At 38.1% G+C, this 26,768-nt stretch overlaps 2 protein-coding genes and 1 long non-coding RNA gene across 9 annotated transcripts in view; 1 reads left to right on the forward strand and 2 right to left on the reverse strand.

Moving 5' to 3' along the window:
* The window catches only part of mapk8ip1b (mitogen-activated protein kinase 8 interacting protein 1b), a 71,581-nt gene extending 63,123 nt beyond the window's left edge, over nt 1–8,458 (reverse strand). For both annotated transcript variants that reach the window (XR_007424820.1, XM_022669489.2), the window contains exon 1: nt 8,340–8,458. Coding sequence is in view for 1 of the 2 variants with exons in the window: in XM_022669489.2 (XP_022525210.2) it covers nt 8,340–8,443 (104 nt within the window). In the remaining variant the exon portion in view is untranslated. The remainder of the gene's footprint in view (nt 1–8,339) is intronic.
* Nucleotides 1–26,768, forward strand: part of LOC125782217 (uncharacterized) — a 530,592-nt gene that overhangs the window by 491,197 nt on the left and 12,627 nt on the right. The gene's annotated exons all lie outside the window — the stretch shown is intronic.
* On the reverse strand, nt 19,721–26,262 carry slc35c1 (solute carrier family 35 member C1). Of its 2 annotated transcripts, XM_007236235.4 has the most exons (3): nt 26,097–26,262; nt 23,666–24,174; nt 19,721–22,346 (listed from the first exon to the last, which is right to left on the reverse strand). In XM_007236235.4, exons 2-3 carry the CDS (start codon nt 24,141–24,143, stop codon nt 21,772–21,774), a joined length of 1,053 nt encoding a protein of 350 aa, XP_007236297.3. In that variant the 5' UTR covers nt 24,144–24,174; nt 26,097–26,262; the 3' UTR covers nt 19,721–21,771. The 2 variants fall into 2 exon arrangements, with proteins under 2 accessions (XP_007236297.3, XP_007236296.3); XM_007236234.4 differs by lacking the exon at nt 26,097–26,262 and having other exon boundaries at nt 23,666–25,288.

Genomic DNA, 26,768 nt, shown 5'->3' on the forward strand with positions numbered 1-26,768 from the left:
AATAACGAAAACTGAAAGTGAAAAAACAAATTTATTTATAATCGCTGTTTATTTGTGCCAATTCTGTCCGCAAAGCGGGAGTCGGATTCAGCAGGGAGTCGGATTCAGCAGGGAGTCGGATTCAGCACAACAGCAGCAGCGCGGCGGCACCTCGCGGTCCGCTGTGTTAGTTGTAAGCGCTCGCGCTAGCCGCAAAATACGACAGAAAACACTGTGTGAGCAGCAGAATTTTGTATGGGACTAGAATATGAGCACGAGGAGATAAAAGAGAAACAGGAGATACAGTATGTGAGAACCTTTACCTGTGAGTAGCTCATACACCAGAACACGCAAATCTCTCTCTGTCTCGCACGTAAACTCCTCCGAGTTTGACTTGCAGCACTGTGTGTAGCTGTTCTTAAAAATATTTTTAATTAAATAATAGTTCTATGCTTCTATGTTACAGTGTTAATTAACATAATTCTGATCATATTTAGCTCATTCAAACAGCCCAAAAACAGGCAGTTTATGGGGCGGATTGGGTCTGACTCGGGCTCATTATGACAGTTTATGGTTCATGTTGGGTCGGGCTCGGGCAGAACGTGCACGAGCTCGGGCTGGGTCTGGTCGAATTTTTGGGGCCCGATCTAACCTGTAGTATCTGTCTCTATCCTGTAATGGCAGTAAAGGGTTTCTGGATGGTGGTGGGAGCAGGTGGAATAGGGGTGGGCGATATGGCCCTAAAATAATATCACAATATTTTATGGTATTTTTGCGATAACGATATTCTTGGCGATATGACAAAGCACTTAAGAAAAAAAATAATATTTCAAGAATACACTACTGCAACAACATGAAAATATGAAAAATGAATGTATAAGAAATATATATATAAAAAAATATAAGATTTTTATCAGATTTGTAATAGAAGAAGTCAATGATCCAGAAAGTTATTATACCAATAATGCATTCCAAATATCTCCATATATCCAGGATTATGGAAATTATGGACAATAAATTATCCTGGACAGATATAATCTGTCTCTCGTAGATATATAATGTGAAATGAGAACAGTGTGTACTTTTCTTTTGCTAAAAACAGTAAAAAAAAATATATAAAAAATAGTACCTAGATGTGATAATTAGGGGTGGATGATATGGCACAGTATTTCAGGGTATAATATCGTTCACGATATTAAAAAATGTTGGCGATATTATCGCGTACAATATGATATGAAACACCCCTAGTCTGGAATTCTCCCCAAATCTCTTTTATTCACTTCTATGTTAATCGTGTTTTTTTTAGAGTTTTAGGGTCTGCAATGTAATTTCAATGGGTTCTGGGAGGCTTGCCCTAGCGTGCTGCGTCACACATAACTTGGGTGGGATTTCCCATAGACTGAATATAACTTTACTGGTACTGCTTTGTACTGCTTCCCACAGGAGTGAACTCGTTAAACCCATTACGCCGGTTTGTTTTTCCATTTAATCAAGACCAGAAAGCATCTTTTAATAACTATGAGGCAGCTGCTGCTGCTGTTAGATGCACTGCACTGCTCACCTGGCTACCGGCCTGACCTCCATCCCTACAGCGACGTAAACACACAGACTACCAGCTACTGCACTGCCTGACCTATGACTGAATGCACAGGCCATAGCTCTTTACACAGAGGGGGAGATAATCATAGAGGATTAATCACTTTACTGCTTTAAAAGACAGATTAGGCCATTTTTATACAAGTAAGTGTGTAGTTTATGTATTGTGATGGAACTTTGTGTATTTTATTTATTGCACATCAGCCCTGATGTCAGTCTTTTTTCTGTATCTGCTGCACTTAAAATAAAATACTGTCTAATAAATACTGAATAACTGGTTAGTGTGAAAGTTTTATTTATTTTTATGACTAATGGTAAAGCTGGTAAAATATCTTCATGTTTAAAATTATTTGTGAGGTTAAACTGATAGATTACATTATTGATGAGCACAGTTGATTGTTCAGTCATTATAGAACCAAAATCATTTTATTTATAATTATATAAATAATATATATATATATATATATATATATATATATATATATATATATATATATATATATATATATATTATTTATATAATTATAAATAAAATGATTTTATATACATACATCTGTCCACAAATGCTGTACCGTATGTAGATTATAGATAAATACTGATATTGCTGTGTAGTGATTACTGGAGCTAAAGCTACATGAGGTGACCTGAAAAAAAAAACTGTCTAATGCAAGGTGATAATGTCTAGTTATATACTGTGCTGTCAGTACCTGGCCCTCACTGCAAAAAGCTGAGCTTATTACAGTACCCTCGCTCAAGTCCTATCTAAGTATTGATTTATATTCTTTGTGTTAAGAAGAACTAAGGATAGGAATAAATGTTGAATTATGTGAGAAAATACTTAGAAAGGTGCATATCTCCTCCATTTGTGCATGTCATGGCCTTGTAAATCTATTTCCAGGGCTTATTGGATTAAATAAATACTATCCAAATGTGGCTAATCTGCTGCAAATCAGCACTTACAGATTTTTGGAATGAGATTTTAGTACGCTAGCAGCCATATCAACCCTTTTATTGCATCATTTGGGGTTTCCTCAGCCATATATCTATTAATGTCAAGCCCAAATGTTTTCAGTCTACAGGAGAAATAATGGGATTGGCCTCACTGTATCAATATTTTTGGAGGGGACTGTGTATATATAGCACTACAAGGAGCATTCAATAACTCTCAATACTGTATAAAAAGTGCACACTAATCCACAGCTATAGCAGTGTCAGTGGAGGTAAAGCCGGCAGCCATTTACACTAACACCTCACACACACACACACACACACACACACACACACACACACACACACAGACACAAAGCAGACAGAGGAAGGTAGTTATGCATTATTCATTGTGAGCATTCTCTGCAAGGCTTCTGAGTGGAGATAGTGACTACAGGCTGGAAATCAATTCTCCAGGCAGGAGAGAGTAAGTAAGAATAAGGAATTGATCTGCTGAAAGAACCAACGCCACGCCTCTCTTCATCACTGCTGTGGATTTACAAACAAACGGTGGGGGATATTTGACTATTTACAAGGAGTGGATAATGAAAAGCAGTACACACACACACACACACACACACACACACAGAGCATAAACAGAATAGAGCTTTCTTTTTCTTTACTCTGTACTTTACATCACAAATTAGAGCAATATGATGTTATTTAATTGAACCTTTATAATTTCTGTATCATACTGACAATAAGTCCATTACTCATAGTAAAAAAAACAGAGGTATTTATGGAGAGCCATTATCACAATAGGACATTATCACAATATGTTGCACGTGATAACAATGATATCACAAAAAAGTGATTCTATGATACTCCATTTCACATTTCTCTATAACATTTTACAGCATCGGTGGTACTAAAAGGATAAACCACTCCTAAATATGCAAATACCAATTGGAATTTGAATTGACATTGTGGATTATGGATTTACTGGTCTCAGCTTCATAGAATTTAACAACCAATATTCTTCACTTAGATTATAGCGCCACCATGTGGAGTAATGAAGCAGTAACTTAGGCAAGTATTGAGTTTAGAGCACCTATGTTTCAATAAATATATATATAATAAATATATATATAATTAATACCAATTACCGATAATGTATTGCAAATGAAAATTTCGGGATATCAATATTTTGTCCCATCCCTAGTGGAAATATTCTGTACTGAATTCGGATCATCAGATAGGAGTTATACAACCAAAAGCCAGAGTGTAAGGTGTGCCACAAAGCATTAAGAACAAAGCAGAATCACGCCTAAGAAACAGTTTTTAATGTGAACAAATTTAAATATTTAGTAAATATTACCTTGTCGTCAATTGCTTACATCCTGAAATGTTACCATTATGGTGAATTTCAACAGATGTATGTAATGGGTGTATTAATGCCTCACACACAAGGTTCACAAAGGCTAAAAGGCTAATAAATTGCATGTTAAGGTTAATCCTGCAATAGCTCATAACCAGAGATGCAAAATAAAAAAACAAGAGAAAACAGACAAGCCAAGATTTCCAGACAAAAAATCATGGCATAAAATTGTGGCATTTTAACATTAAAGTGTTTGGGACTAAAACATGCGCTGTTCATTTAGAAAACAATGCTATAGCATGAAATAACACTATTATCTATTATGTTTCACATGATCTAGCACAGATCTCCAGCCTCTCTGAGTCTTAAGATGCAGAACAGATAATTAAATAAGAGTAGAGTGGAGCTAAAACGGCCCATCAGGTAAAATGGTCCAGAAAAGAGTGCAGCGTAATAGCTCTTTAAAAAGTAGCTCTTTGACAGCCAATCACAGTAAGTGCTCTTGCATTGCTGTGACTGTAACAATAGTTTTGATTGGTCTGAGGTTAAAAATGGGGTTAAGGATGTTTGGCAGAGAAATCATAAGGTAAGTGAGAACAACATAACAAATTTTTACTTGCCTACTGTAACTAAAAGAGATCAAGAGGCAACCTAATGATACTCCAACTTCCAACTAATTCCAAAACAATTATACTTTTCCAAATTTTCCAAACAAATAGTTATCTAAGAGATTCACATCAATTCATAAAAATAACATTATGTTTCATACAAAGCTTATTTAATTGTCTTTTCATAAGTAATTTACCAAAACTGACCTATTTAGCTGACCCCAACCTATATAGAGAGATAGACAGATAGACAGAAAGACAGACAGACAGACAGACAGACAGACAGATAGATAGATACCTATATTTATCACAAGCCATCAAACCAAGCTGAACTGCTTAAATGTTTGCACCAGGAGTGCCATAAAGTTATCCAAAAGCAGTGTGTAAGACTGGTGGAGGAAAACATGCTAAGATGCATAAAAACTGTGATTAAAAACCAGGGTTATTCCACTGAATATTGATTTCTGAACTCTTAAAACGTTATGAATATAAACTTGTTTTCTTTGCATTATTTGAGGTCTGAAAGCTCTGCATATTTTCTGTTATTTCAGTCATTTCTCATTTTCTGTAAATAAATGCTCTAAATGACAATATTTTTATTTGGAATTTGAGAGAAATGTTGTCAGTAGCTTATAGAATAAAACAACAATGTTAATTTTACTCAAACATATACCTATAAATAGCAAAATCAGAGAAACTGATTCAGAAACGGAAAGAGTCTCTTTTCAAAGCTGTATATTCCATTGCTGTCTTATGCCAATCTGCATTTTATAAGTTTTGTCATCTGCTGATACAAACCAACAATATTGGACATTATCTCAGAATTCCTGCATCGGTGCATTCCTATTGATTAGCTTTCCTTCCTTTGAAGACAGAACTGAGAAAGCTTCTAAAAAATACTGGGACGATTCTTCTTCAGATGATGATAACACTTCAAAGGTTATCACTTTCCTGTAAAACTGAATTTTACTCACTGTCCTGAGCTAAAGGATTGAACCAGTGAGAAAACACTGTTAAAATTCAATCCAGTTCAAACAGCTGGAAACACAGCTGTATTATCTGGAGCAGACAATCATGAGCAGATTGGCTTCATGCCTAATGACAGGTATAGGCCAGAGAGGTAAAAATGCCACAAAATGCAATCAAATCCTCACAGCAAGGCAGAGCCAATTATAACAGAGCTTGTTTACATGTATTTGAGCATTAAAGGTATAGTAATAGAAACAGTATAACAGTCTATAGTTTTTTTTAGATTAAGGATAAAGATAAAGATAAAGAATTGTCACTATCATCACATCATTATTTGAGAGTAAAGCTGCACCTGCAAATAGTTATATTAATTATATATATAAATAAATACATACATTTAAAATAGGATGCAGAATTTGGGGCCCTTGGTGCTATAAATGATTTGTTTAGGTTGTGACTCTTGTTGTGATGGAATGTCTTCTTATTACTGGGTATAAAAACAAGGCCATTCAGCCTGAGTGACCCTGCAGAGATACTGTATATAGACGGAGCTGAGCAGATGCCCGTGTCTGGGTGAACGCCAGGACGTGGAGAGCTCTGAAACGAGGCCTTCTGTAGTTTATTACAGTAAGACTGCAGGATTAGACCGTACACAGGAAATGCACATTGCGATTAAACTCAGAGACTTCCAGAAACCGTTTGATCCTGGAGTCTAACTCTGCACAGTAGATACACTGTACATGCCGTTTACTTTAACTCCAGTACAGAGACAGATTCCTTCAGAACATTTCTAATTAATATCCGGCCCCTAGTTTACCCAAATCCTGCTGTAGCAGGCGGTTCCACTGTTACATGGCGTATAAGCTTCAGGCTGCCAAAACACATGAAGCTGATGGTCCTGCAGAACTGCTGATCGCTTCAGTGCACCTCGAATAGAGCAAGCATGGATCACGGCAATTAATGACCTCTAAATTTAAAAGCATTTCACTCAGAATCTATAATTTAATGGTACAAAAATAATCCAGCATCATGCATTATTCTGTGGGACGCTTAAATAAGAACTTCAGTTTAAGCAGTTTTACTCTATAGGGCAAAATCTCTGCACATCTCACAGCCAAGTTCCCAACCCCACCAGTAAATTTTTCCACAAACATCTTTGGTTAAATAATTATGCTAAATGCTTCTAAAATGCTCCAATTATATGTGAGAGCTATATTAGCTCTGGCTGCCAATATGACTGAAAAACGATCAATATTTAAAATATTTCATACTTGATAGTCTTTGACAATAAATGGCGATATTAAAAGGGGTTTAAAAGAAAAAAAATTAAATAAGGTGTAAAGGCCTAGAAAGAAAGAAAGAAAAAATAAGGGAAGATAAAGCAGAGGGGAAAAAGGGGAAGGAAGAAAAAGAAAGGAAGACAAAGGGGGAAGGTAAGAAAAAGAAAAAAGGGGTGCTGGGTTGTTTTATTTTGTTTTGTACATTTATTTTTTTGTCTATTATTCCTGTGCTTTTATACTATATATTACTTATTTTTTCCCTTTTTTTCTTCCTCAATAAAAATATATATGATGGCTATGTAAATAGCAAATAGATAACTGTGTATTTAAGTAATACACTTAAATATGTTTTGTCCTTATATTTGATGTTTTTACAACATTTACACTAATCTGTACTCTACAGATCTGTACTCTACTCTGTTATACCTCCAAAACACCACTACTCTCTACACAAACAACACATGTTTGTTTTTTTCCTGGAATTAATTTGCACATTTTGAACAATACACAATATACTGTCAGCCCTAACATCAGCCATAGAGTTTAGGGATTTTACTATTTTATTTTTAGGCCATTCATTATTAATTAGCTAGCCTGCATATGCACTGTTTTCAGTGTATAATGTGATTGAGAATGTGGAGAACCTTCATTTTAATTTATGCATAATTCAATTACCTGTAAACAATGCATTATGTACAATGTACAATATAACAATGTATAACACCACTTCAAAATCATCTGGATGAATAATTAGGAGGTAAACAAAGTAATGTCGTAATGAGTTTTTGGTGTGAAATGTTCAGTTTGTAGAGAAATGTACTGGCTCAGTAGCTACTGTAGTGGTAAATTGAACCAGTCTCTACTACAACAATAACAATAGTAATATATCTATTTTATTTTCCATTTAAACCCACCACTAAACCTACACTATGGGCCCTTTAACACTCCTACTCCAGTATTTGTCAGTTCTGGTGCTGGCATCCCCCGACTTTGTATTTTTTCAGCATTTTAGTGTTTTCTCTGCTTTAACCTCCTGCAGCTTTGACTGGGCCATGAGCTGATCAGGTGGACCCAATTTGGAAAAATACCTTTTTTTTCCTTAACAATGTAGCATAAACTATAAATCGCCATTTCAGTTCAGTATCTATTTATTATCTATTATCGGCTACCTCAGTCACATAATAGCAATATTCATTTTCTTAACACTCTAACAATAATCTGCACTGTTATCATTTATTTCTATTGTATATATATTTGTATTTTTTTATATATTTTTTTCTGCACTGTACCAATCAAACCTGCATCTCATTCCAAAAACACTTCTCCCTTCAAACTTCTGCCTTATCTGCCCATCCCAACAGCAGAGACACACCCATACAGCCTGCAATCTGCTTCCATACACCACCACAAACACTCACACACCCCATAAACCGCCTGTACTCCTCTGATTCCTCCCTTATCAGCGACCCATCGCTATCAACAAGCAGCTGCTACAGCCCAGGTGGGATGGCAGCAAACGAGATGGGACACACACACACACACACACTTACACTTAAACATACTACACACACATTTATCCCCGCAGCAGCAGCGGCTTCTCACCTGCAGCTGGCCGGGGAGTCGAGGCGCGGTGCCCGGGAGCTGGACGCTGCTGCCGGGGTCTTCCTCCGCTCTCTCTCCGCCATGCCTTCCCTCTTCCCATTCATCTGGAGGAGCAGCAGCAGCAGCTCCGTGGAGGGAGGAGGAGGAGGAGGAGGAGGGGGAGCGGGAGGCAGTGAGGGCTGCGGCCGGAGGGAGGGGCTGCTGTCTCAGCTCCCGCTCTCCGCCTCTCCGCCGGGGCTCTCGAGGTAAATATGAGGGACCGTCAGGGTCTAAACAACAGCTCCAGCAGTCTGATCAGCCCGCGCGCGGAGCCGCAGCTGAAACTCCCTCAATAAATACACAGCTGTTTACAGAGGCAGTCTGGTGATAAGAATGTTAATACAAATAAATACGTGTTAAAGAAATATATATGTATATATTACAATTTAGTAAAAAATAATATGGGTGAGATCGCCCCCTGCTGACTAAAAAAACATTAAATTTTTATCATTTTTTGATTTCATAACAGAAATAGATTGGAATTGCTGCACATTATATCAGTGTATCATTGTTTTAGTGTTCCTGTGTTTCAGTGTTTCAGTGTTCTGGTGTTTCAGTGTTCTGGTGTTTCAGTGTTCTGGTGTTTCAGTGTTCCAGTGTTTTAGTGTTCTAGTGTTTTGTTGTTCCAGTGTTTCAGTGTTGTGGTGTTTCAGGGTTCCAGTGTTCTGGTGTTTCAGTGTTTCAGTGTTCTGGAGTTTTAGTGTTCTGATGTTTCAGTGTCCCAGTGTTTCAGTGTTCTGGTGTTTTAGTGTTCTGGTATTTCGTTGTTCTGGTGTTTCAGTGTTCCAGTGTTTCAGTGTTCTGGTGTTTTAGTGTTCTGGTGTATCAGTGTTCCTGTGTTTCAGTGTTCCGGTGTTTCAATGTTCCGGTGTTTCAGTGTTCCAGTGTTTTAGTGTTCCGGTGTTTCAGTGTTCCAGTGTTTTAGTGTTCCGGTGTTTCAGTGTTCTGGTATTTCAGTGTTCCAGTGTTTTAGCGTTCTGGTGTTTCAGTTTTCCAGTGTTTCAGTGTTCTGGTGTTTCAGTGTTCCAGTGTTCTGGTGTTTCAGGGTTCCAGTTTTCAGTGTTCTGGTGTTTCAGTGTTCTGGTATTTCAGTGTTCTGGTGTATCAGTGTTCCTGTGTTTCAGTGTTCCGGTGTTGCAGTGTTCCAGTGTTTTGATGTTGCAGTGTTCCAGTGTTTCAGTGTTCCGGTGTTCCAGTGTTTTAGTGTTCCGGTGTTTCCATGTTCTGGTGTTTCCGTGTTCTGGTGTTTCAGTGTTCCTGTGTTTCAGTGTTCCAGTGTTTCAGTGTTCCGGTGTTTCAGTGTTCTAGTGTTTCAATGTTCCAGTGTTCCATTGTTTCAGTGTTCCGGTGTTTCAGTGTTCTAGTGTTTCAATGTTCCAGTGTTTCAGTGTTCCAGTGGTGTATTAGTAATTTATTTTCTTTAATTGTATCCATTTTCTACCCAGTTTTGGAAGGCCAATTACCCCACCCCTTCTTAGTTCTCCCCATCACTAGTAATGTTCTTCCAACACTAGAAAGGTGCGGACAGATGCACACCCTTTCGGCTACATGTGAAGTCAGCCTCCATGTCCAGGTATACAGGTACCTTCCAGGTATCATAACCAGGTATCTAGTGTGCTTAAAAAAAGGCCCAACCAAACTCTGATGCATCAGCTAACAGACGCCTCTACTGACCAGGATCACAACGGGAGTGATGAGGGGAGAGAGCCCCACCTACTGTACCCACCCAGAGAGAGAAGCAGTATGATCTACTGTACTCTCTCAGACTCTGGCTGCTGATGGGGAAATAGCATGATACAGGATTCGAATCGGTGATATATATAACAAATAAACATGGTGAGAAACGTAGTAAAAATTATAATCATATGCATTTTAAAAACATTCAAACTGACACATTAGTCCTAGACCCTAAACTGCATCATAAACTAAAATATGACACACAATCTACAGCATGCATTAATTTGCTACATTTATCAAACAGGAAAAATCAGTCTTGTGTGTCTGTAATGTTTTTAAAATGTGTACATCATTACATTTTTATAAATACTACGACTGCTGAGACTTGAACTCATTATTATTGATGATTGGTGTATGAGGTAATGTTTCTGTGTGTGTGTGTGTGTGTGTGTGTAAATAAATAAATCATAGCCTGGGTAGAGGGAAGGGTGTGGTAAAGTAGCACAATGACATAAAGACCCCTCTCTCCACACACAAAAACACAATCTCATACACACACACACACTGTGTTTTGGCAGATAGATGAGCCCAGTCACACACACTGTGCCACTTCTCTGTGTATGAGTCCTCTAAATGCCAAGCAGAAACCAAGTTCAATTTAAGTGTGTTTTTTTTTTTTTCAAATCTAAATATCTGGACCAGTGTCCGCACGCAACTTCATGTGTTTGTTACATTCTGTTCATTTGGTCCTGTTAGTCTTATTTTTACACTGCATTTTAGTGAACGGGCTAAAGAATTTTACTACATCTTGTCGTCATCAGTCACAAGGACGGAGTCTCTTTATACTTTATATTTATGTGTTTGTAGAGTGTTTTTATGAGTTCAGTGAGTTGCTTTCCCAGGTGTTGTGGCGAATTCTAGCTCTCTGTCAGAATCTGATTGCTCTTTACATACACAGGCTCTCTGCAGCAGCATGTGTGTAAAAGATAATCCTCACTTTCATTTCTGCTGCTAAATAAGGATTAATCTACTGTTACAGTAAATAAATTAATTCCCAGTCTAAGCGTTTGTGTTCATACTGCTGCATGACCGGACCCAGAGCACACCTTTTGCGTGAAACAGTGGTCTGATAGTGGGTGCAGGTGAATTATGGGAGTTGTAGTGAGTGACTGATAGTGGGTGCAAGAGAATTATGGGAGTTGGAGTGAGGGCTGAAAGTGGGTGCAGGTGAACTATAGGAGTTGCAGTAAGGGGCTGATTAATTGATTGTTTAATTTGGTTTGATTAGTTTTGGTTTTACACTGACTGCAATTTAGCGAGCAGCTTAAAGAGCTTTGATAAGTAAGTTCGGTGAGTTGCCTTTCCAGATGTTGTGCCAGAAACCGCAGCAGAACCAGTGTAAAAGGTTCTCCTTGGATTCCTTTTATTTCTGTTTATAAATAAGGGTTATTCTACAGTTACAGTATTCTACAGCATACAGTTGTAGCCATACTGCTGTGTGACGCATCTGCACATATCCAAGAAGAGATTTCATCACAACACCTTTTCTTTTTCTTCTTCCATTGTAAAATGGGTGACGCTAGCTTGACTCAACTTCCCATAATTGTTCTGAAAGTAAACCACCCGAAACATGAAAAGCTGATCTGGACCGACAACGCCTTTTTTGGTCAGACCAAATTTTGGACCTACTATTGCACTACTATCGCCTGATTTTAATTCAGATAAAACTAAAAAGTAGATAGGTGTGAAATCAAATCTCTGAAGTTACAGGACTTAGGATTTGCTGCTTATGTCTTGATGCCAGATACAACAGAACTCCTTCAGAGGCCCAAAAAAAAGCCTGAAAATTGATGCCGACAAAGTGATAATTTGGCTTGTGTACATTCACATATAATAATCGGGAGGATATTTTAAGAGCTCTCTGTTCTGATAAAGTGACTGTCTATTACATAAATCCTAAATCAGGGGCCTCTGTGGACGTTCACCATTTGAAAGCTTTTATTGTGTAACTGGATTTAGTGAGAATCGTCACAGAACGTGTAAAACTGAAACACTGACGTGACTCAGTGATTTTGTTGTTGTCAGGAATTACACTAACGTTATGTAAAGTAAATGAGCAAATAAATCCTCTGAGCATCTGTCCTGTTACTGATGGGGCAGCATTAGTAGGGCAGCTGTCTCTGAGACTGAAGCACAGAGTAACCGGTCTGATTCCGGGGTTTTCTTTAGTTTTGGAACTGACTCCTTTAAATCTTGTCCTTTTAGTGTATTACTTAAACTGATTCACAAATCTGAATAAAAACAGTTTTGCAGTTTATATTTTGTATGTTTTATTGAAGAATGTAATTTTCCCAAAGTAAAACAAATACAAAAAAATAGCAAAAATCAATGAAAAATGGTCTAATGTCTTTATTTCTTATTTCTTTGAGTGCCCTCGCCAATGCACATTTCTCATTTGTGTAACATACACTATTTGGACAGAAGTATTGGGACAGCTGCTCCTTCATTATTTCTCTCTACTGTCCAGGAAAGACTTTCTACTAGATATTGGAGAACAGTGCTGTGAGGATTTGATTGTGTTTAGTGATAAGAGTGGTGGTGGTGGGGTCAAGATATTGGAGGATGGTGATTCTATTGGCATCGCTTCTCTACTAGGACTAGACATGTTATGAGTGTGCAAGTACGAGTAGATTCAAGTATACTTAGCATTATTATGCTAAAGTGAACTTGTAGCCACATTATTAATCAGTATATTTAAAGAGTGCTAAAATGGAACAACTTTTTTGTACTTATTATACTTTAATTGTATAAAAACAGTACAAAAGTCTTACATAAATTGTGCTAAAATGTGTACTTAAATGTACTAAAATGGAAGTAATATTTAAACATACTACTTCATGTATGTAACCGCATATTTTCAATATGCCTAGTGTAAAATTATAATACATTTAATAAGTATACTGTACTACAATTTTTAGTGTGTTACAAATGTACTTTTATTTGTATAAATGTAGTGATTTAATTTACTTTCAAGTTACATAATATTTTGCACTTTAAGTGAACTACTGTAACAACTGTTTTTAACACACTTTGCTAAAAATTTACAAAAGTATATTTGGAAATAGGTATTTTAGAAGTATTTTGAATTACATTAATCTAAAAGTGACCTTCATAGTAATCTATTTTTTTTAAATACACTATATTGTTCTTTTTAAAAAGTATTATCAAAGTTTACTTTCAAACATTTGATGGGAGCATAATATTAATATACCTTTAATATATTTTTGTACATAAATATTGTAAATCTGTTTATTTACAACATACTTAGACATTTCTGAATATGTTTTAAGTACAATTAAGTATATATTTTTTTCACCAGGGTATGCACATTCTAAAACCTCATGGCTTCAGTCATGACAGGGGTCAAAGGTCATCACCGATCCAGCCCGGCTCCTACATGTCCAGCATTCATTAAAGAAAGACAGGCTGATCAATGTATGGATTCCTCCCTCATCATAATCTACTGCTTGGTATTGGCTGACTGCTCAAAGAAGCCTGTCAACTGTCACTGACAACACACTGCAATTCATACAGTTACAGAAAGTGCAGCTGTAAATTAAACCATTATTTTATCATTTTATTACTAAATTATCACAAATTAATTGTTAATCTTAATTATTTATCAAATATACTAATATCCTTAATGGAGTCTTCATCGCTTAAAGCCTTAATATACTGCTTATGTTCTTCACACAACCCTAAACCTTTTTTGACTGAAAACCAAGCTCCTGATTGTGAATTAACACAAACAGCATCACACTGCTGCATTTTTATTTTCTGTTCATAATTGTATCCAATTTTTTATCCTCATTCATATTTACACCTGTGCGAGCCAGCATCACAATGGGAGTGATTCAGTGAGAGACCTTCTGTACCCACCTAGAGAGAAACAGCATGACCTACTGTCCTTTCTCTCAGACTGCGGCTGCTGATGGAGAAGCAGCATGACCTACTGTACTCTCTTGGACTCCGGCTGCTGATGCAGAAGCAGCATGACCTACTGTACTCTTTCGGACTCCGGCTGCTAATGGAAAAGCAGCATGAACTACTGTACTCTCTTGGACTCCGGCTGCTGATGCAGAAGCAGCATGACCTACTGTACTCTTTCGGACTCCGGCTGCTAATGGAAAAGCAGCATGAACTACTGTACTCTCTCTTAGACTCCGGCTGCTGATGGAGAAGCAGCATGACCTACTGTACTCTCTCTCGGACTCTGGCTGCTGATGGTAAAGCAGCATGAACTACTGTACTCTCTCTCAGACTCTGGCTGCTGATGGAGAAGCAGCATGACCTACTGTACTGTACTCTCTCAGACTCCGGCTGCTGATGGAGAAACAACATGACCTATAGTACTCTCTCTCTGACTCCGGCTGCTGACGGAGTAACAGCATGACTTGCTTTACTCTCTCTCGGACTCTGGCTGCTGATGGAGTAACAGCATGACCTACTGTACACCCTCGGACTCTGGCTGCTGATGGAGTAGCAGCATTACCACGGATTTAAACCGGAGAACATAGATAATAATGACAGTGCTTTATTCTGCTGGACCACTCAAAGCTCCCACCACATTATTTTCAAAAAAGAGCTGCTGATTTAACTCTCTTCTTTAAATTAGGGCTGATTGATATTAGAAAAATGTCTTGATATTATTAAGATATATGAGTGATCAACCAAATTAAACTTTCAGAGCTGGTTTTAATAGAAACAATAAAATAATAGTAAAAACATTTCCACAGAGAAAAATGCTGAGCCTGTAATGTTGAGCACGTCTGCCCCTTAGTGGTGGGTATTGCTAATTCCTGTAGCAGAACAGCAAACCCTGGGTTTGAATAGCAGCCATAACAGTGCTGCTATTACAGTTATGTGAAAAACATCAAATTAAATGTAAAGATCTGGACATTTGATCTTTAAAAAAACATTTTAAGAAATAGAGGTAGTATACATGAACGAATACAACAGGAAAAAATAAGGTTAACATTTTACAATAATGGTACTTTAATTAACAGAATATACAACAGAATGTCTCAACTAATAATTAATTGACAGCAATTAAGACATTATTAATTATTACAATAAATGTAACTAATGTCTCAATTCATTATTATTTGCAATATGTTTAAGCACTAACACATAGTTCTGTTTAATAATGTCTTAACTAGTGTAAATTAATTATTATTTGAGACATTACTTAATCATTTAACAATTCTTATTACTGTCATGAGTTCTGTTAATTGCATTTTTTAGTGTAAAATGTCACCTAAAAATATTTTTAAAATAATTTGTAAAATGTAAATAGGTATATATTTACTGATAGAAATGCAGATTTTTTTTTTTTTTTGATGAAGTGGTTCCTACATCCAGGCAGCTGCAAGGTGTGGTGTTGCATTTTGGTTGCTATAGTGTTAAACAGTGATTTCTGTGGGTGGTAGCCATGATGTTGCTTACTGGTTGCTAGGTTTTGCTAGGTGGTTGCTATATTGTCTCAGGGGGTTGCACTGGTGTTACTAAGTGTTTGGGTGTTTCTGCTGTACTTGTTTCATTGATATTTAAAGGGTGCAAACATTCACAGCCAATTAATTCCTAAAGGTAATAATAATCTGTATAATTAATTGCTACACAAAAACCATGCATCTAATCAAAACACTGCGTATATGCCTGACACTCACAATCACACTGAACAATAAACTGAGTTGGAACAATGTTATATAAATAATTCAGGGACAATATATAATTTTAATCATCATCATAAGATGTAGAATTCCACTTTATCGGTAATAACCTAAATTCTACACTACATACATAACCATCTTCCCCACTCTTTCATGCAGATTGTTTTTCAGCTGTGTGATTCTTCAGCTTTTGTTTTTGGACACATGGTCTCCCATTTTACAGTACTCTCTGATACAATAAAGAATGATATAGAAATCATAATTGAGAGCTTAAACCAGTAAATGGAAAATTAAACCTGTGTGGTGTGTAAACCTGTGTGATCTGTTTTTGATGGTCAGTCCTGTGCATAAACTGTGGAAAGATCTACATGAGGGATCCTTGTGATTTATACTGGGTTGAACTTGCTAGGACGGTTTGACCTGGGGGGTATTCCAGAAAGCAGGTTAAGTGACAAAACCGGGTAAGTAAACTCAGAGTTAATGGAAACTCAGAGTTTTCCGTTCCAGAAACCGAGCTTAAACCTGAGTCAGTTACTATAGCAACTTACGCTCTGACGCTATGCTCGCTGGCAGGTTAACTTACTCCGAACTCAGGGTTACGGCCACTTTTCTCATGCAAACGGATCCAGTTGATATTGAAGCGCAAATTATTCGCAGAGCTCTCCGTCCTGAACGAGTAATTAGACCCAGATTAGACGTGTTTTTTAGTTTCTCCTCGAACGTTACCGGTTTTCCTCGCAGTTAATGTTATACCTAAACAATATTTTAAAGCCACACATTTAAAATATCCCACATCGTGGATCAGCCTTTTAAAGTATGCCTAACTTTAAAACTGTTGTTGTCCAGTTTTGTGGTGTTCCTGGGCATAAGCCTTTAATGAACATTAAAGAGGAATTCCACAGAATTGCAGGGTTGTCTTTATAACAAAGATTACAAAATTATCAGAAAAATGGGAAGTGGAAGATTAGTAGCTCTGCAAAATTATATTTATAAAATAAATATAAAAATAATAAATAAATAATGATATTATTAAAATAATATTTTAGGATTTCCAAGAGTCATTGGATGCATGGATGGAACCCACGTTCCAATTAAAGTACCTGCCTTAAATGAAGGGGATTATGTAAACACAAAATCCTTCCACAGCATTAATGTACTGATCATAAATGTACTACTTAAAAAAAAATAAAGGGACTAATATTTAACACATTACACGAACTTATTTTCTCCTCCATTAATGATTCCATGAGTGATGGGCCTCCCACTGTTCTGTGAAAGTGCCAGCTCCTCTGCCTGGGTAAAAGGTGGCGGTGGTGGCACCCCTCCTGTTTTTCTTACCTCAGCCTTTTTCCTATTAGCTACAAAACCATAATCAACTGTAGGGCAAACTAAGCTTGATAAAAGTAAAAACATTAGGTAGTTGTGTACAAGTCATACCACTTTGGACTATGTTTTTGATATTTCATTTTCACTTGCTGCCATGTGCGTTTAATCCCACTTGGATTACACCTAAATTAATTTAAAACAGAAGAAAAGTTTACAAATTAAGACAAATAAAAATGTTTAAATAATAATAACAACTAAACAATTACATTAAACAACAATTAAAATATTTTCCATGTTTTTTGACTAAGTGCATTGTTGTGAGTTTTTAATTTTTATGTTAACTCACGCATTGACTCTGTCATCTATTTTTGCCCAAACTGACTCCATTTGCTTTGCTGCTTTTATGCCTGAATATGATTTCACACTATGATTTAATACTTTGTATACGCAGATATTAATATTTCCTCAATAGGGGTGAAATATGATGCCTTGTGCTTTCCCTTATTCATTTTCATGGTCAATCCCTGTTTCAGCGCTCCGTTGAGAATGCCGTGAACGCGCTTCAGCTGGGTTTAACCTAATCAGAGTTGTGCTCACCTAATCAGATCAGCTGCTGTGGAACTGAAAACTCTGAGTATGACGCGGTGAGGTAAGTCAACTCGGAGTTCAGGGTTAGGTATGGAGTTTGTTGAACCCGCTTTCTGGAATACCCCCCTGGTCATGTTGGCAGTCATATTGTAATTATAACAGTAGTATTGGTGCCAAATACCAAAAGACCCCACAGGTCTTGTGACTCAAACAGAGATCACGCAGCTGCTTGGTAAAACATCTGCTGACACTTCCTGTAAGGCTTTCCAGTGAAGCTGCTGTCCACCAGTATACTTTTAGTAGTGTTTACCTTTCTTTTAGTTAAAGGATGTCCTGTTCTGAACTGAACACACCTCTCACATCCTTTAAGCTGCTCCTGAGTAAACTCTGAACCTGCTTCTTCACACAGGTCACTATTCAACCAAACAGGACAAATCAAGGCCACGTCACAAACACAGAAACTGTGTGGAAAAACACGCTTTAACATGTAATGTGTTGCGTACTCTCAGTCCATTCAAAATATTATGAACACCATTGTCCATTTGTTCAGCTCCACTGACACTTTGCAGTTATGTAATAATTACAGGCAGGCTGTAGTTTTGTATCTGTTTCTCTGAATACTTTATAACTACCCCCCTTTCACCCTTTTTTTAATACTCAGGACCCCACAGGTTAGAAAACCACCACAGAGCAGATCTTAAATGAGAAGGTCTTAAATTGTATTAAATTTACTGTGAATTTCAATTTCAGTGCACTTAACGGTAGTGGGAAAGCCCAAACTTTAGCAGCGAGTTAGCTTTTGTTAGCAGTAAGCTAGATAATATACTAACATTAGTGGTGAGCTAGCAAACATATTAACATAATAATGTTAGTGGTGAGTTAGCCATGTTACTGGGGAGAGAAGGTAAGAGGAGAGCTAGCTATGTTACCCGGGAGAGAACTAAGGTAAGAGAAGAGCTAGCTAACATTAGCAGCGAGTTAGCTATGTTACCGGCAAGAGAAGTAAGGTAAGAGGAGAGCTAGCTAACATTAGCAGCGAGTTAGCTATGTTACCGGGGAGAAAAGTAAGTTTAGCAGAGAGCTAACTAACATACTAACATTGGCGGTGAGCTAGCTAACACACTAACATTCACGTTGAGCTAGCTAGCATGCTAACATTAGCAGCGAGTTAGCTATGTCACCGGAGAGAGAATTAAGTTTAGCAGAGAGCTAACTAACATACTAACATTAGTGGCGAGCTAGCTAAGGTACTAACATTAGCGGTGAGCTAGCTACATACTAACATTAGCGGTGAGCTAGCTACATACTAACATTAGCGGTAAGATAGTTAACATACTAACATTAGTGGTGAGCTAGCTAACATGATATCATACTCACAGAGAGCTAGCTAACATACCAACATTAACTGTGAACTAGATAACATAATAACTTTAGCAGTGAGTTAGCTACATTACTGGGGAGAGAAGTAAGGTTAGAGGAGAGCTAGCTAATATTAGCGGCACGCTAACTAGCTGCTAGCTAACAGCAACGTTACCGGAGAGAGAACTAAGTGCCATAACAAATAGAAAACATTAAGTACTGATTTCCAATACAATAAATTATTTTCTACAAAAGAAATAATAATTACATTTTTGGGTCTTTAATTTTATTTATTAAAGTTTTAAAAGCATTAAATTTGACTTCTAAAATAGTGCAAGAACTCTGCCCTGTGTTCACTTACTTGCCTACATACGCCTGCTCCTCCTTGTAGATAAAGTAAAGTCAGAGACAGAAACTCTGAATCTGCTCCAGTACAGTTTACAGTGTTGCTCATCCTCTAGTCCTTCATCAGTGCATACAGGACACCGTCCACAGGACACTGTTGGCCGGATGTTTCTGGTTGGAGGACTATTCTAAACAATGACTGAAAAATGAACTGAAAGCTGTAAGTAACCCACAGCTTTAAATCTGCAGAATCTCATGGCAGGTAAGGTCCATATGTGAACAAAGCAAAAGGTGAATCAGATCATTCTTATATCTCCCAAAAAATTATTTAATAATTATACTTATTACAAGGCATTTTAAATCAAGTTACTTTACTAAGAAAAAATAAGGTTTTCAGTTCAAGTGTGGTCAAATAATATACACACAAAAACACACATACACACACGCACATGTAGTGCAAAACCCATATAGACTAACTTAAAGATAACATTAACACCCAGTATATGAGACATTAGTCTCACTAAAGTTTGCACCAGTACTGGATCTTCCTGGTTTATTATAAACAAATAAACCCAAAACTTTGTTTATCAACCAACGGAACTTCTATCTATTGCACTTGTAATATACAGTTGATTCCCACAGACAATAACATCAACATGTTTCACTGAAAACACTGAGAAATCCCACAAAAACCATAGATTAATGGAAGTCAATGGCTAGATGCTGAGTCAGTACACATCCGTGTGAAAAAAAATGCCTGTAAATAAAGCTGGAATGTGTGCAACAGAGGAGGAAGTGTTTTTTCAGGAAAGAAAACAGTAAATCGTGAGGAGCACAGTGTTGTGCGCAGGGTTATTACAGGTTTCTGAGCATGTTGGCAATAGGGGTGCACAATATCGAAAAAATGTGTGGTGTGATAATACCGTTAAGATTTCTTGATATCAATTTTAGATCTGATTTTTTTCAGCATTAGGAACGAGGAAGTCTGGTTTGTGTGTTCACTATAAACCTCTACCTCGCTCTACCTTCAGTCTAGTTATGTCACATGATTACAATCTTACAATCTCCCTCTGTTGTTGCAAACAAATATTGCAACGTTAAAAATACAGTTAATTGCACAGCCTAAGTTAGCGTCCAGATTAAAATGTGAAATAAAGTGATCACACCAAATTTAACACACGTGTGCCCCATGTACAACTTAGACCTTGTAACACTAACAAGTTACATGAGCCCAGGGAAGGAAAGAGGCAAACTGGCCATAATTTGGCTATTTTCACTCAGTTTTGTTGTCGGGGTTTAGACATTAATGGTTGTGTGTGTTGAGTTATTCTGAAGGAGCAGTATATTTACACTGTTACTTCACACTGTATCAAAGTGTCATATCTTCAGTGTTGTCCCATGAAAGTATTTAATAAAATAATTACAAAAGTGTGAGGGGTGTGCTCATTTGTTAGATACTGTATGTCACTACAGCAACTGAATGAGGAAATAGCAGCAGCCCTGTACAGTTAAAAACAAGACTGTATTGTGTTTGCTGCTGCTGCTCATTATCCAGCAGAAACACTAACTGCAGGTTCAGACACTGGATCTAGCATCTTGCCTAGTCAGTTTTTCCTTTTTTTTTCCCTGTTTTTGCATGTTGTCTCGCACAAACACCAATGCTATGGTCTGTTTATGTGACTGGCGAAGGCTGACGCAAGCTAATAATGGGAAAGTACTGATTCATGAATTTTTACTAAAAAGTTGGCCCTTATTTTGTTGTCGTCTCCAAAATGTAAAAAAAAAAAAAAAAATGATTATTGGTCCATTAAACATAAAACTTGAATACAATATAAAGAACACCTACAAGATTTATAAGTGTAAAACAAAAAAATAGAGACACATGGTTGTTGCATAACAGTGATGATATAGTACACCACTAACACAGTGACTGTTCCAAAACTGCATTCGGTCATTTTGAGAGTAACAGCTGTTAATATTGTGTACTTCACTTCACAGCCACAATATTCCTCAGGTTAATTTGTGTAAAATATCGACTAACTGCTCATTGACTTCCATCATACATATGTGTTTAAAGTAAACAAGCTTTTAGTTCTTGCAGCTCTATATATTGTAAAATGTGCTGAAACAATTGTCTGTGTTTCAACAGTACAGTACAGAAGCAGGAAAAGACATTGACATAGGTTGAAAAATGCTAGAGCTTTTCTTAAAAATATATGATTCTAATTTCTTTTCCAAATGGACTGTTTTTCCCCACTGGTCCCTTTTCGCCAAACAGCGAAGTTCATCTTCATCATCATCATCATCTTGATGACAACATTACGTTTCTTTTTTACATTCCAGCACGAAAGAGAGAGTTTTTCTTTCTTTTACACTCCAGAGTCCCCTTTTAACAGCTTCTCTTCATCTTCTGAAGATTCCCGAGGAGGAGGAGAAGGTTTCTTCATCTCCAGGCCTTTGACCCACGTGTATGCAGAAGATCCTCCCAGCACCATTAGGTTACTGGTCCACCACAGTCCGCTTTTGCTGGTGTGGTAATACATCACTGCCAGCACAGTCTGAGCACACGCCTTGGCTGTGCCAGACACATTGTGCGTTAACGGACTGGTGTACTTTATCTGCAGGCCTGTAACATAACCAATGGCAAAGCCAAAGACTCCACCCACCACCATCATACCCCAAAAGTTCATGTTCAATAGCTGGGAGAACGAAGCCAGGCGTCCAAACTCCCCGAACACGATCATAAGAGGTAGGAACAGGGCGCAGGCGTTTAGGTTGTTGTAGTAGGACAGCTTCCAGATGCTTCCGTCCACAACTGGCATCACCTTCTTTGTGTAGATGGCGTTTAGGGAGACGCAGGCACTGGCAAGAACACCAAAAAACACACCGGACCACGAGAGGGAGCCCGCTTCACCTTCCTGATCCACACCGAGCCAGAAACCACCTAGAAAGGTCAGAGAAAAATCAGATGATCATGATTGATTGGCCAGCTCATTAATAACCAGCTCATTAATAACTGCTTTGAGAATAGCAGGGGTGAGTTAAGGCAGTGAAAGTCTGAAAATGTGCAGGACAGTAAGGAAACTTAATTAAAAGTGTTTAACTCGTTAAACACCGTAAAATGCACAACTTCCTTTCAGTTGAACAGTAAAAGTGAAAAGTATGTTAGTCCTTTTTGTTAAATTAACAGTTTTTCCATAAATATATAAATAAATAAATGACTTAAAAACACTTTTACTTGAGCGTAATTCATATGTAATAAAATTCTATGGGAATTGTGGGGTTACTTTATATAAAAAAAACTTTGAACTTTGTACAAAATATGCTATATCGTGATAAATTATTGTCGGGATATTAATTTTTGGTCATATCGTGCAGACTTAGCCTTAAATGATTACTTGAGTGAGGCCATAAAAAATCTGGTTTGGTTCCAAAAAGGAAGAATGTTTGTAACAGAGGTCTGTGTGTGTGTAAGAAAAGCCTTCGACTGGTACATAATCTTTACATTGCTCAGACAATTTTCAAGCACCATTATTTTTTCAGTGTATGATGATGGGTTGGAAATGAAGGTGAAAGTATGTGGGCCTAGCCCAGCAGTAAAGGTCATATATCTAAAGGGTTGTTACGGATGTAGGTTTTACAATGACTGAGAGCCACAAGAATCAGGTGCTGTTTCTTAACTGAAAGTCAAACTGCAGCTTCCCTAGTCCTGTGTGGATATGACCAGAAGCCCCTGACCTAGAAACCTGTCTCACTTACACCTGTGAAGATCCTGCCGTGTTACCTTACACACTCCTTTTGTCATTTACAGCTTGGTCTGTCACAGATGACACACCCAGAATGTATCTGTTTGCATCTTGCTATTCTGCACCTTATGTAGGATGTATTTTGCCAGAAACCAAACTGTGTTTCACCCTGGGTTTTAAAAAGCTTCTATATAATTAAACATATTAGTAGTAGTAGTGTTAGTTTCACTATTATTACTTCTACAGTCTTCTGGAATTGTTAGATAGTTAGAATAGATGTTATTACAAAGTTTGAGGAAGGGACTCACCATTTCAAAACTTTTAGACAAACAAAACAATATATTAACTGTAATTTACTGTCATTTTTGCACATTGAATGTTTTGTCTTTGGTTTGCAATTGGTTCAATTATACAAATAAACAGTAAATGTTTGTTAAACGTTTGTACTTTAGCTGAGTGAGCAGTGCTAGTAAGTAATGGTATTAAAAGGCATGTGGAGCACCAGCTCCAAACTCACCAAGGATGACCCCACAGCACAGCATCGCGTACATGGAGGTGGTCTGCTTCAGGATCACGTAGGACAGCAGCACGTTGAAGACCGTGCTCAGGGACCGACCCACGGTGTAGAAGGCGACCCCCACGTTCTTCAGGCACAGGTTATTGAAGGTGATCATGGAGATGAAGACCACGGACAGGGGCATGATCTCCCGGGACACCTTCAGGTCCACTTTGATGGAGGGGAAGTCCACGCAGGATGGGTACATGATGGAGAGCACGTTCATGACCCCGCACAGGCAGACAGACACGATGCACTGGAAGAAGGTGACGAAGAGCGGGGCGTCCAGGTCCTTACTGTCCAGCAGGTAGTTGTTGAGGAACACCATCGTGATGGACACGAACCAGTAGAGAGCCACCACCAGGGCTATCTTCACCGCCCGGACCAAGAAAGGCTCCCTGCCCTCCTGATCCGCAGGACCCGAGTCATTCAGAGCCATCCTCAAGATCCTGGAGCGTTTCAGCTGAATCCTGTTCATGTTGAGAGACCAGGAGAGCATAAGCAGAAGACTAAATTCTAAACTTCACACAGCCCAGCCATTCCACACCTCAGATGCCCTCACTCGCTGATGCTCACACTGCTCCCCTGAACTGATCATCTAAACAGATCCATTAAACTGTTCCTCTAAACTGATCTTCACACTGCTCCTCTAAACTACTCCATTTCACTGATCCTCTAAACTGTTCCTCACACTTATCATCTAACGTTAAGTTAAACGGATCCAACAAACCGATCCATTAAACCGCTCCCAGGCTCGGTATATCGCCCACAGCAGATAAACCTGATCTACTGTAGGTAAAACAGCTCAGATCTCTGGTAGACCTTCCATATCTGGTTCAGCTAGCCTAGCTCCAGCCTAACGCCGCCGGTATCCGCTAGCCTCTCCCCCGCGCTGAGCGGCTCAGAGTGACGCTGAGCTCATATCAACTCTGAACTCTGACCTGCGACACAATGCTAACCAGCTAAGCTAACAGGCTCGCGTTAGCAGCGATGCTAAAGCTATTGTAGCTATCAGAGCAGAGCAGCGGGGATAGCGAGCCTATATCCGCGCTGAGGCACATATAACAATACTAAGCCTTTCCGTTGTACTGATTTAGGAACAGTGAACAGAGCAGAACAACAAAATGCTGCTGCTAACATACTGTCTGCATTGAAATCCCGGCTAAACTAGCAGCGATGCTAAAGCTAATATGCTAGCCAACGCATCTGATTGGTTAGTGGATGAAACGCACAAGCAGCTGATTGGATAGCCAAGAGGCCCCCTACGTCACCACAACAGGCTCGACTGCGTTGAACATATTTAAAACATTCAGCTGTTTTAAACAACAGAAGCCTGCATAAAGACTCGTGTAATAGACTGTGCACGGAGTAAACTAATTAATTAATTAAACAGACAAGGACTAGGAGGACATGTACCTTCATACAGTTACAGTGCAATGCTTTCCCAAAGAGCACATGATCACGCGGAACTAGAAACCAGAAAGTTTAGTTTGTGGGTTTCTGGGTTGTACTCTACACATGGGGCCTAGATAGGCTGTACAAACCCACCCAGAGCCCATGCCCACCTGGATCCACCTAGCCCAGGTTGTACTCATGTGACTTCCACAGGAATATGTGGAGTGAGTTGATAAATTTCCGGTCACAATAAACAATAAGATAATAAACTATAAAATAATAGGGATGATTAACTATAAAGACAGAAAGCAAAAAATAAATAAATAAAATAAAATAAAAATCAAATATAGACAACACTTTTTTTATAAAAACTGATTTTTGCTATTTTTAATTACAAAAATGATAATTATCTGACAGTTTTATTTATTTATAAAACAAAAACCGGTGTAGTTTTTTTATTCATTATTTCAGGTGTGTTATTCTTTTTTTTTTACAGTCGAAACCTGAGACTAGAGTTGTATTAATGTATATAATATAAATCAAATGTGTTATTGCGCTCTGCAGTGACGCCACATAATATAGCGCTGCCTGATTGGACAAACACTTGCCAGTGCAAACTACTAACCAATCGAAACGCGGGAGGGCGGTACCTGTTGGAAAACGGGTGCTAAAACGAAAAATCGCGCCACGCTTCCTGGCAACTTCCTTTCATGCGTAATATTAAATAAACCAACATGAGTTACACGAGTTAAACCGGCTTTAACGCGGTTTGTAGAAGCGAAACGATTCTACGAATTAGATAAACTCAGTCACTGAGGGTTTATAACTTGGCCTCAGGTTCGCGCAGACGCCTCTGAAAAGTCGTTTCAGTATCGCGCAGACGAACCACACCCGTTTCCGTTTAATAGAATCACTGTTTTAATACAGTCAGTAATATGTGGAGTAAGCCGCTGCTGAGGGAAGAGCTGAGAGGTTATTCTGTGAAAAAAAATCTTACCTTATTGTATCATACAGTCATGAATAGCTGCCTTCCGGACCCGCTGCTGTCAGATGAGGAAGTAAATGTATTAAAACTCCTCCTTCAGAAAGCAGGCAGGCAGGTAGCACAGACCCGGACTTACCTGCAGGACCGCATCAATAACACTGAAACAGGTATACTTTACGCACGAGCTCCACCGCGGCCTTTCGCAATTTAGGTATAATAGCTAGGTGTGGCTGCTGACCCCTGGGTGGGGTCCATACAGTGAAGGCAAGGCCAGTGCACGAGGAATACTCCACCCCCTCACTCCAATAGAATAAACAGTTTGCTTCTTAAAATGAGAATCATTTAACTCAGAGGTTCTCAAACTTTTTAGACTGTCTATCACCAATAACCAAACTAAAACTAAAAACTACCAACAGTCTATTTCACGGGAACCCATGTACCACACACGTGCTTATTTATACACAATAATCTAGACATGTAATCCACACATATTAGTGTATCTAAAAAAAAAATGAATATCATTTAAAAGTTATTTCATTTTAGTAATTAGGTTAAAAATGTAAACTCATGTACACAGCTTCAACACCAGCAGATTACATGGCTCTCCAAATCGTCACTGACCGTCAGAAAATTTTGCATTTCATTTGGAAATCAAGGGACCAGAGTCTGGAGGAAGAGTGGAAA

Source organism: Astyanax mexicanus, chromosome 16, assembly GCF_023375975.1.
Source record: "Astyanax mexicanus isolate ESR-SI-001 chromosome 16, AstMex3_surface, whole genome shotgun sequence".
Lineage (NCBI taxonomy): Eukaryota > Metazoa > Chordata > Actinopteri > Characiformes > Acestrorhamphidae > Astyanax > Astyanax mexicanus.

Coding starts and splice junctions, on each gene's coding strand:
- slc35c1 (XM_007236234.4), bottom strand. CDS start 24,203: ATGCTCTCCTGGTCTCTCAACATGAACAGGATTCAGCTGAAACGCTCC. Junction 22,347..23,665: donor GTGCTGTGGGGTCATCCTTG/GTGAGTTTGGAG, acceptor TGACCTTTCTAG/GTGGTTTCTGGCTCGGTGTG.